Here is a 12,193-nt window from a genome sequence, read left to right as displayed (position 1 = left end):
TTTGTTTTTGTTTTTATCTCCCCCTCTGTCTGTTCTTCGCGGAAATTGTTGAAATCTATTCTATTCTATATATTTACCTTTTTATTTCATTGGCCACGAAAGAGAATAAGCACTTACAAGTTTACCTCCGTCCCATTCAAAATCACAAAGTGAATGAACAGTGCGGGTTTTTGAATTAGGTGTAATTGGCGTGTACCAATTATCATCCAACTAATAAACTCGTTTGCTTGGTTGTACTGATTGTGAGTACGGATTGTGAGTACTGATTGTGAGTTGTATCTTTTCTAAAGAAAAAGCGGGGACCTCCGGTTAATAAACCAAGCGCACACATCTGGTAACTATGACAACCCCTAGCGTTTAAAGCCAATCAGAGGTGAATTTTTTTCGTTCTTCGTACGCGTTTGACGCCATCTTGAAATTAAGGACCCGAGCATTCTCTCAAATCGACCCGGATTAAAACAGCGCAGCAATTTTCCACACCACTCAACTACAGCCGTCGATATGAATGGCTCCCGAAACCAGACAGCGCCCACGGTCAAAGGGAAAATGGACACGGATATCGGCTCTTCTGCTAATCCAAGAGATCGGAAATCGGGTGGAGGAATGCTAAAGAAGCTCAAATCGCGACTCAGTCAGAACGATAAATGGCCTGTCGTGACAGAGGTTGAGCTCAGGGCGCTCGGAAGAGAGATTTCACCGGACCACGTCTTGGGTCTCCGCGCCGTTACTGAGGGTACACATTATATAAAGTTTAATGAATCTCCTTTGTTGTGGTTGTTGAAAGAAATCTGATGTATTCCGGTTTGTCTGTCGCTAACATGCACCGTCGTTTGCCGTTCCAGATTATCTTTGCATACCCGAAGACAATGTCTACAACGTCGACTTCACTCGTTTCAAAATCAGAGATCTAGAGACCGGGACGGTGCTGTTTGAGATTGCCAAACCTCCAAACTGCAGTAAGTGTTAGCATTTCTTTATTGGAACAAATTACCGTCTTAAAATGACGCAGCTCATCTCTATTGATCACACGGTACATTGATAGGGATGTGTTGTTCCCATATCTCGCTCTCGAGCTGATTTAAATAATATCTTGTATTAAATTGTAAATCAGCATAATATAAACAACACTAAACGACAATAGTAACTAAATGAATTCCTATTGTTCTGATGATTTAGGACTAGGACCTAAACGGTGTAAACAAAAGAACTTTCTCTACTGAGAAAATTACATCTATCATCTGTTTATTAGTGCAACTGGGTTTTTCTTCACCCTGTATGTCACTTACAGCATCCGCATACATGATTTACCTCTCAAGTTAAATTTTAATTACTTTTGTAAAGAATGTCTTTAAAGTCTCAGTTAAAGTTATTAAATCAAACTTTATATTGTTATGAACTGATAATTGGGCAGGTGTTTAGGGATGGCAATCTGTTGGAAGTGGATTTTATGGAATTTAATGTGATTGTGATAAAACACAACCACGCTGATTGTAGTGAAACTGTTCAAATTGTGTGAATTAACTAAAAAAATTCTTAATGTCACATAAATTTGTCTCAAAATAAATGCCTTTTAGATAATTATTTGAATTATGAGATTAGACCAATGTGGACTCGTGTTAATCTTTTAAATAGGCATAATTCAACATGCACTATAATTCAATATTTCACTATCACTACCCAGTTACTCACAAAATCGTAATATTTGTATGTATTGGCCATTCGTGCTTGTAGTACTTTTAGGTTATCCAGATTTAAAATTTGCACATTAGTAAGAACTATCAAAATGTTTTTTTTTTTGTAGGAGGTCCTGTAGAGCACACGGAGGAAAGTGAAGATGTGGACTCCAGTGCTGGACGTTTTGTTCGGTATCAGTTTACACCGGCCTTCTTAAAACTGCGCACTGTGGGTGCAACGTGAGTACATGCCAAGAAAAGAATAGTTTTTACTACAAAATCTGTTAATGTGCTTTCCCGACGGAGAGTTCAGTCTTCGACTAGTCTGCTTTTAACGTGGAACTTGAGTAACGACAGTTTTTCCAAATGTTTCTCTTTCCAAACCCCAGTGTGGAGTTTACAGTGGGAGATCAACCTATTAACAGCTTCCGTATGATTGAGAGGCATTATTTTCAGGGGCGTCTTCTCAAGAACTTTGACTTTGACTTCGGCTTCTGCATTCCCAACAGCCGCAACACTTGTGAGCACATTTATGAGTTTCCACAGCTCCCAGAGGACCTCAGTGAGTTCTAATCTGTTCTTTTCACACTGCAATGTTCTGTGTGTAATATGCAGACATGCATAAATATTTTGCACATAATGCATTTAATGCTTTCTGTTTTCTTGTTTTTTCCTTCTGTCTTGTTCCCTCCAGTTCGCCAAATGGTGGCACACCCGTATGAGACCAGATCGGATAGTTTCTACTTTGTGGATAACAAATTAATCATGCACAACAAGGCAGACTATGCCTACAATGGTGGTCAGTAATGCTTGAAGAGAAGAATGTGTGCAATACTACACAGGGATTGGATTTCCCTGAATCACAACCACCAAAAAAGCTTCTTTTTTGGGGACAAGGTGTTCTCTCCTTTCCAGACATTTCTAAGAACCGGACAACATTCTTTGGAAACAATGGACCTTAACTGCCCTCACAAGAAATCAATCATTTTTTTTCTCGATACCTCATCCTGCTCACTTTCCGGGAGTGAATTTCCTGTCAAATATTCACATGTGATATTGTTGACTTAAAAACTTCTTTTATGTTAAAAGTATGTTATGTTACTGCTTGATTGCTTTTGCCTTGAATTCTTTGTCATCTTTTCTTGGAAGAGACCATTTTAGTCACTGGCTTCTCTTCATAAACTCAATGGATTATGCTGGTTATGAGTTGCTTGAGTTTGTACATTAGTGTAAATTGCTGGCACATGGATGATAATCTGACATTACCTTATTCTGAATGATAAATGCCTTTATAAAACAGTGATCATTGATTGGTGTATTACAATATTGCCAGTCACAGATGCTCATGTAATACAGCCAGTCATCACTAACCTTTAAGTTTCAATCTATTTTTTTTTTGCCTATTAGGTAATATTGATTCCTGTATGCATTAGTAATGTCACACAACAGACATTTATCTCGATGGCTAGTTTAGTTAGGTACACTATTAGGACCATTGAGAGTGAGACCCCTTTTATCTTAGCCAGTGTCCTACTCAAGGTGTCAGAAATGTTTACCGATATTGGTTATTTGCTTAAATGTTTGTCTGCCTAATACTTATCCTTCGGCCTTAGCCACTTTCATTAGTGAGCAATATCAATGGGACTCCCATTGATGTTTATCATATTATCGACTACAACCTTTGCACAATGCATGAAAAGCACAGGATGACAGCAGTTTGAGATACTGGATCGAGACAAGTGATCATACAATGTTTTTAAATTGCTACCTTGTTTACCTTTTCCACCCAACCTGATGTTCACTTTCTCAAAAACAACATCTCATGATGCTTGTCTGATTTGTTTCTCAAGCCATGACCCAGTGTGTCACTCACTGTGTGTGACACTCGGTTTTGTGAATGATGTAGTATGGCTTATAACACATTTTGCCTGAGAGACAGTAGGTAGGAGCAAAAGTTTCCTGTCAATTTTTCTGTTCATGTCTGGTCTGTTAAGGCTCCCAGTTGCTCATGTTGTAATATCTAGGCTTCTTGTTAACCTGCACTGTGACATCAATTCCCTGTGCCTTGTAATCAAACTATTCTTTTATATTCTAGAATTTCTATCTTAATGGCTAGTGCTGCAGTATGTCACAATCAATGAGCTGAGGAGCAAACAGTTCCTCGGTATGCTCTGTTTTATGACATTAATGGCGCTGCCTAGTTTGAAATAAGGGTCTAACAGCCCACTACAATACATCTCATATATTGTATGACTTCACAATATCTGATAAAACTGTAATTTCACAGTTTGAAGGTTTCTCCCTATTTTTTTCTCCCTGTTAAAGGTTTTTTTGTTTTGTTTTATGGAGTTGTTCCTTATTCGATGCGAGGGTCTAAGGACAGGATGTTGTGTTGCTATAAAGCCCAGAAGCAAATTTGTAATTTTGTGATATTGGGCTAATCAAATAAAATTGACTTGACTTGAAGGTATTGAGAAGCCTCTTGATATCTGCTAACCAGCTTACATAGTAGTGGGATATCTGGATTTGACTTGTGTCCTGAACAGCTTTGGTAATCGGTTCATTACTTTATACATCAGACTTTGCTCAACATTGACGTCAGTAGGTATGTCCCACTCGATGAGGTGGTTAACAGTGGTGGTGTAGTAGCACCTGAGGAGATCTTTATTTCTGTTCCTGTTATTCACTATCAGTCAGTGGTACTTGAGTTGACAAGTTATTCTACATAATACAACATACCCCACGGAAAGCAGTGGGTTTACACACTCGGTGGAAGGTATACCTGTAAGTGGTTAGGCAGGCTTTGCTTGGGCTGAGTGAGGAAAATAATAGAAGGGTAATATACATCCATTCTGGTGCCTATTGCATGGACTCAATTTTACTACCGTTTGCTGAAAGTAGTGTTCATGATGACAATGTTAACAGACTAAACTTAAATTTCATAGGATTACGTTCCCAAATTTCCTCTATTTGAAATGTAACCGGGAAACGATTTTTACACACTCGTTTTTTGTTTTCTTATTTTACATAAAATTACAGTGACGGCAGATTAGATGTTTAATTACATAGCTCCTGTATTTTTGACTTCCTCTGTCTGTACATTGTGAGGATTATGATAGGACTACTTAGATTTTTTTGTTTTGTTTGAACTATTTGTTTCATAATGCTTTGTGAAGAGTGATGAATAAAAGCACAAATCCGAGAAGTGTGTTGTTCCAGTGTTTGGCCCTCACGTTTAGACTTCATTACCCACAATGCCGAGCTCCAAACAACACGTGTTGCCATCATGGCAGCCTCCGGTATGTCTGGTGAATCTAGCAGCAGTGAAGATGAAGCGCTCGAAAAATGTAAGGAAGCTGTTTGGAACATAAAAGGAGACAAGATAGCAGGTATAATTATTTTCTTAATTAATTAAACATGTCGGTTGCATGCCAGTTAGCTTTGGTTAGCTACCAGGCTCTTTGCGTCTCCCAGTCAGTCAAACACAATGCACACAGTTTTTCGTCTTCTGTCTTCATCTTTTCTCTTCACTGGTTAGCTCTTGACTGATGTAATGAGAGAGCAAATCCCTCAAATAGTGGAAATATCACAATCAATACAATATTCATATGGTAAATTCTTTCATACCAAGTTCTAATCTAGTGATATTTACAGTTAAGGTCAAAATTATCAGCCCCCTTTATGAAATTAAACAAAGCCCTAACTTTTCCATGGAAATGACCATAACCAAAAGTGTTTATAGTTTAATTGCTTCCAAAAGAACAAAGATAAAACCTCCACTAAGCTTGATTAAGATATTTTACTGATGTGCTGAACTGAAACAACAAAAATGACAAGGTCAAAATTATTAGCCCTCTGACAATTAATAGTGAATAGTGTAACCTTTCTGACTCACAACTGACAACAACCTCTTATGGGAGTTCCTAACTAGATTGGCACATGTCTCTTGAGGGATCTTAGCCCATTCTTCCATGGCAAATTGTTCCAGCTCATCCAAATTGTGTGGTTTTTGAGCATGGGCATGAACCTTGAGCTCCCGCCACAGATTCTCAATAGGGTTGAGATCTGGGCTCTGAGAGGGCCACTCCAGGACCTTGATTTTTGTGTCCTTCAAAAAGTTTTGGACCAACTTGGAGATGTATGCTTTGGGTCATTATCTTTGCTGAAAGACCCAGCAGTGACCTAAAGCTAGACTGGCAGCAGATTTCTTTACATTATCCTTCAAAATGTCAACATAATCTTCTTTCTTCATGATTCCTTGCACCCGAACAAGGTTCTCTGTGCCTGAAGCAGCAAAACAGCCCCGCAGCATTATGCTCCCACCACCATGTTTAAATCTGGCAACTGTGTTTTTAGGGTTGAAGGCCTCTCCCTTCCTTCGCCACACAAAAGCAACATCCATGTGCCCAAACAGCTCAAGTTTAGTCTCATCAGACCAAAGGACAAACTTCTAAAACTCATGCCCATGTTTCAAATGTTCACGGGCAAACTTCAGTCTGGCTTTAATGTGCCACTGTGTGAGCAATGGAGTTTTTCTTGGACGATGACCTCGAAGCCCACCACGATGAAGAGCCCTCACAACAGTCTTCCTTGAAACATCAAGGCCAGAAGAGGACAGTTCAGCAACAATCATCTTGACAGAGATCCAGGGATTGTTGTTGACATCTCTGACTATTTTCCTCTCCAAAGTTTTGGAAATCTTGCACTTTCGACCACACCCAGGTTTGTTTCTAACAGAATTTGTCTCCTTGTGCTTTGCAACGTACAGTTGTTCTAGACATTGTGAAATGCTTGTAAATGGCAGTATAGCCTTTCCCCTTAAGATGAGCATCCACTATCTTCTGTCTGAGTTCCAGACTGATTTCTTTACTTTTTGGCATGATGAAATTACTTCTTACCAAGAATTTAAGAGTAGTCCCTCTCAATCAAGTGTTCAAGTGCCCCTGACCTTGTTCACTGGAGTCCCTTAAGTAAAGTTCAATGCTGACTGACTGCTCAGGTGTGGTTTGAAAGCTGATTGATTGCTCAGGTGTGTTTTGAAAGCAAAAAAATCACACGGGGGGGGGGGGGGGGCTAATAATTTTGACCACCTCAATTTTCACTACATTTGGTATAAAGCAAACCTGAAGATTTATTTTACATTCCAAAATGTACCAAATAGGGGCCTTAAAATTGATGAATGTTTTACTATGTAAAGTTTTATGAATGATGCAAACATTGGGCGGAATTTTATGGAAAAGTTCCATATTTCCTTGGGGGCTAATAATTTTGACCTTAACTGTATGTGTCTGTGATTAAAACACTAATTCAATTGGTCTCATATTAAGTGCTTTCACTATTGCTGCTTAGTTAGGATTGCTTTTCCTTATAATTGACTGTATTGATGTAGAAAATGCACCTTGTTGGCCCTAACTCATGTTTTGGGGGGAAATTTACAGAGCCATTTACATTAGCTCTCCATTGTAGTTAAAGGGCCAATCCATGATTTATTTGACCAAGTGAAATTGTATATTATATTTACATTCACAATTGAACAGTTTCAACCAGTTGCCATTGAAAAATATGGGCCTATTGTACTCCAATGTTTACATACTTTACCTATGTAAACAAACCTTTTGCATCAGAAAAAAAAATTTAGAAACTTAGGAGACCTGTCAGTCAATTTGGGAGTGATCGCAGGTTCAGCCCTATGTTTTTTATTTAGGTAACGGGGTGACCCTTTTTTACATTTGAATGAGGGATTGTACCTTTTTAAACTAGTAGTAAAGGATAGAAATAATGGCTTGCACAACTAAACCGGGTTGTCATTTAGATTTCCTTATGTGCAGTACTGTAGTAGATGCACTTAAATGCTCCAACTGTACTGATCACTGCTGCTACCTTTGTCTCTTTTAGATGGGGAGAGTAACGGCAAACAGTCACGACGGTAAGTTAGTTTACACATGATAACCTATACATTTTTTATTCAAATGCAAGTAAAAAATGTCATTTCACTTGGTCATATATACTATATGTGTGAATATTATTTTATCTTAAAGTATCTTGTATTTTCTAGCATCTTTGGTCCTAGACCACCCAGAGTACATCACTGTGTGAATGTGAAAACCCCACACACTTCCTTAGATGAGCATTGTTATGCAGATTTCCGTAAAAACTAGCATGTGTAACAAAACAATGCTGGGAAGTTCGCAAACCTTTTAAACAGATATGGGGGGCATTTGGATAGCATATTGATCTATTCCGTTGCCTATCAAGACGGGGATCACCAGTTTGAAACCCCGTGTTACCTCCGGCTTGGTCGGGTGTCCCTACAGACACGATTGGCCGTGTCTGCGGGTCGGAAGGCAGATGTGGGTATGTGTCCTGGTTGCTGCACTAGCACCTCCTCTGGTTGGTTGGGGCGCCTGTTCAGGGGGGAGGGGGATCTGGTGGGAATAGTGTGATCCTCCCACGCGATGTGTCCCTCTGGCAAAACTCCTCACTGTCAGGTGAAAAGAAGTGGCTGGCGACTCCACATGTATTGGACGAGGCATGTGGTAGTCTGCAGCCCTCCCTGGATTGGCAGAGGGGGTGGAGCAGAGACTGGGACAGCTCAGAAGAGTGGGGTAATTGGCCAGATACAATTGGGGAGAAAAAAAAAAGGGGGGTCTGAAAAACAAATGAAACACTCAACAGTAGGGAAAGTGCTCAACAAAGGAGCAAAATAATTCAGTGATTCAAGTAAATTCTTTATGAGACAGTACGAGCCTGTTTCACAGCTGATGATTGCTTAGAGCATGAAACAGGCTTGGACTGATGATTGCTTATGACATGAAACAGGCTCGTACTGTCAATTAAAGAATTACTTGCATCACTGGATTTTACATATGTATATAACTTTGTTAAAAGAAACACTCAGTGGTAGGAAAAGTGCTCAACAAATAAGGAGCAAAATAATTCAATGAGTCAAGTAAATTCTTTATGAGACAGTACACGCCTGTTTCATGTCGTAAGCAATCATCAACTGTCAATAGGATTGCTTACGGCATGAAACAGGCTTGTCCTGTATCATAAAGAATTTACTTGAATCACTGAATATTATATGTATGTATATGTATGTATATATATATATATATGTGTGTGTGTGTGTGTGTGTGTGTGTGTGTGTGTGTGTGTGTGTATATATATAGCTTTGTTAAAAGAAACACTCATGCTCAACAAATAAGGAGCAAAATAATTCAGTGAGTCAAGTAAATTCTTTATGAGACAGTACAAGCCTGTTTCATGCCATAAGCAGTCATCAGCTGTCCTGATGTGCATATACACTGCTCAAAAAAATAGAGGGAACACATAAGCAATGCAATGTAGCTCCAAGTCAATCACACTTTTGAGATATCAACCTGTCCAGTTAGGAAGCATTACTGATTTGTGAATCAATTTCACCTGTTGGTAAATTGTCTAATTTCCACCTGGTGGAAATTAGACAATTTGCAAGACAACCCCTATAAAAGGAATGGATTTGCAGGGGGTGGCCACAGACCATTTGCCTGTCCTCATCTTTTCTGGCCGATCTTTGGTTAGTTTTTAATTTTGCTAGTGCCCTCACCACTAGAGGTGGCATGAGGCGGTATCTGCAACCTACAGAAGTTGCTCAGGTAGTGCAGCTCATCCAGGATGGCACATCAATGCGTGCTGTGGCAAGAAGATTTGATGTGTCTCCCAGCACAGTGTCCAGAGCATGGAGGAGGTACCAGGAGACAGGCCAGTACACCAGGAGACGTGGAGGGGGCCGCAGGAGGACAACAACCCCGCAGCAGGACCGCTATCTGGTCCTTTGTGCAAGGAGGAATAGGAGGAGCACTGCCGGAGCCCTACAAAACGACCTTCAACAGGCCACTACTGTGCAGGTTTCTGCTCAAACAGTGAGAAACAGAATGCATGAGGATGGTATGAGGGCCCGACGTCCACAATTGGGGCCTGTGCTCGCAGCCCAACACCGTGCAGCCCGATTGACCTTTGCCAGAGAACATCTTGGTTGGCAGATTCGCCATTGGCGCCCTGTGCTCTTCACAGATGAGAGCAGGTTCACACTGAACACATGTGACAGACGTGAGAGAGTCTGGAGACGCTGTGGAGAACGTTCTGCTGCCTGCAACATCCTCCAGCATGACCGGTTTGGCGGTGGGTCAGTGATGGTCTGGGGAGGCATATCCTTGGAGGGCCGCACAGACCTCTACGTGCTAGCCAGAGGTACCATGACTGCCATTAGGTACCGGGATGAGATCCTCAGACCCATTGTCAGACCATATGCTGGTGCAGTGGGCCCTGGGTTCCTGCTCATGCATGACAATGCTCGTCCTCATGTGGCCAATCGAGCACCTCTGGGACATCATGTCTCGTACCATCCGCCAACGCGATGTCGCACCACAGACTGTCCAGGAGTTGACCGATGCCCTGATCCAGGTCTGGGAGGAGATCCCTCAGGAGACCATCCGTCGTCTCATCAGGAGCATGCCCAGACGTTGTAGGGAGTGCATACAGGCACGTGGAGGCCACACACACTACTGAGCCTCATTTTAATCGTCTTTAAGAATTTCCACAGAAGTTGGATCAGCCTATGTTCCCATTTTCCACTTTGATTTTGAGTATGATTCTGAATCCAGACCTTAATGGGCTAATGATTTTGATTTCCATTGATCATTCTTAGGTTATTTTGCTCTAAACACATTCCTCTGTCTAATAAATAAAGATTTTCAGCTGAAATATTTCATTCATCGAGGTCTATATTGTTTTTTTAGGTGTTCCCTTTATTTTTTTGAGCAGTGTATAATATCCAGACCACTTATCCTGCTCTCAGGATAAGTGGTTTGGATAATGGATGGATGGATATATGTATATATAAGATCCAGTGAGTCTAGTAAATTCTTTATGAGACAGTTGACTCACTGGATTATTTTGCTCCTTCTTTGTTGAGCACTTTCCCTACTGTTGAGTGTTTCTTTTAACTATATATATATATATATATATATATGTGTGTGTGTGTGTGTGTGTGTGTGTGTGTGTGTGTGTGTGTGTGTGTGTGTGTGTGTGTATTTATATAGCGTTTTTTTTTCTGAAACCGTCAATGGTGTTATAAGTTCTCAACTAATGAGGAGTGGAATATCAACACAGATACAGGAAAAAAAGTTTTAATGCACTGCAGTACAGGCCTGTTTCGTGCGTTTCGCATTTCCTGTATCTGTGTTGATATATATATGTATATATATATATATATTAGACTTAATAAAATGCAAATCCTTTTCTTCAAAACTTAGCGGCTGAGACATATGTTATGCTTGAGCTATATATGCTATATCCACATCTGAATATGAGACAAGTTTTATCTCTGATCATGTCGTCCATGTTCAAACAGTTTGGTTGTATCTGACCACGAACACGATGGCAATGAACTCAAGGTGACCCCGGAGTTTCGGGCACATGTCGCCAAAAAGCTGGAACAGTTACTTGACAGGTATTTTTTGGTTTTGAAAAGTGATAGTCCCATCATTTTTTGAGCAGACATAACATTTGTGGCTTATTGTTAATGAAGAAATTCTCATAACCTGCATCTGATAATCAGTTGCTTTTCAGAGACGCCGGCCAAAATCTCATCTCACGCAGAATCAGCAAAGTGTGCTGATAACGACGATGGTATTGTTTCTAATTGTTAAAACACTTACTGTTGTTATCCATGCTAATACTTGCTGTCTCCTGTTATTAGTCCTGACATTGCTAGATTGGCTTTTTTATTTTTTCTTACATCACAGGATTTCGTCTTTTTACGACTTCAGTCCCAGGACAGAGAGTCTATGATCCCCCGCCCCCTGTGAGACGTCGGCCGATTCCCAGCTCAAGGTTCTGCCTCTTCCTTCTATGTTGCCGTGATCTTTTCAATATTTGATGTTTGTGGTAGATTTCAAGTTAGATACAGAGTTGATGGACTTCACTATCCCTTGACTTAACGTTAGTTTTTTGTGCACTGCCTTCATCCTCTGTTGCCGACAGTGACGACAGTGATATGGACATGAGGCTAAGGGAGGCGGCAGTGTCGCTCAGGGACCTCCTGCCCCCATCGTCACCACCAGCTATGCGCTCAGCTCCACCACCGGAGGCTCGCTGCTCAGAGAAAAGAAAGAAGAAGAAAGAAAAGAGACAAGCAGCAGCAGAAGAAGAAGAAAAAGAAGGAGACGAGACCCCGGCTGCCAAGAAGAAAAGGAAACCACCTCAGGAAGAGAGTGGGGGGCTAAAGGGTAAACTGGAGGAGAGACGTGATGAAGAATCAGGAGAGGAGAGCCTTGTTCCCAGGAAAAAGAAGAAAAAAAAGAAAGTAAATCAAAATGAAAACGAACAGGAGATGGGGAGGTTTGACTCTGACTCCAACACTGAGCATGGAGACCCAGAGGAGGGCCGACTGAAAGTAAAACATAAAAAGAGAAAAAAACGAAAAGCTGCAGAGGGAAACACAGAGTGATAAACCCTGAACCAAGACTACATCGTTCTGG

General features: G+C 40.7%; 2 protein-coding genes across 3 annotated transcripts; both read left to right on the top strand.

The window, feature by feature from the left end:
• Positions 1 to 458: 458 nt before the first annotated feature.
• On the top strand, positions 459 to 4,869 carry unc119.1 (unc-119 homolog 1). Its single transcript, XM_056276173.1, has 5 exons — positions 459 to 733; positions 843 to 956; positions 1,802 to 1,913; positions 2,063 to 2,235; positions 2,368 to 4,869. Exons 1-5 carry the CDS (start codon positions 502 to 504, stop codon positions 2,478 to 2,480), a joined length of 744 nt encoding a protein of 247 aa, XP_056132148.1. The 5' UTR covers positions 459 to 501; the 3' UTR covers positions 2,481 to 4,869.
• A 44-nt stretch (positions 4,870 to 4,913) lies between these two features.
• c1h12orf43 (chromosome 1 C12orf43 homolog) lies at positions 4,914 to 12,193 on the top strand. 2 transcript variants are annotated; one of them, XM_056296343.1, is made up of 6 exons: positions 4,914 to 5,062; positions 7,569 to 7,599; positions 11,065 to 11,163; positions 11,272 to 11,342; positions 11,483 to 11,546; positions 11,697 to 12,193. In XM_056296343.1, the coding sequence occupies exons 1-6, from the start codon at positions 4,960 to 4,962 to the stop codon at positions 12,160 to 12,162; spliced, it is 834 nt and encodes a 277-aa protein (XP_056152318.1). In that variant the 5' UTR covers positions 4,914 to 4,959; the 3' UTR covers positions 12,163 to 12,193. The 2 variants fall into 2 exon arrangements, with proteins under 2 accessions (XP_056152318.1, XP_056152310.1); XM_056296335.1 differs by having other exon boundaries at positions 11,459 to 11,546.

This window comes from Lampris incognitus, chromosome 1 (assembly GCF_029633865.1).
Source record: "Lampris incognitus isolate fLamInc1 chromosome 1, fLamInc1.hap2, whole genome shotgun sequence".
Lineage (NCBI taxonomy): Eukaryota > Metazoa > Chordata > Actinopteri > Lampriformes > Lampridae > Lampris > Lampris incognitus.
This window is presented reverse-complemented; position numbering and strand designations above follow the sequence as displayed.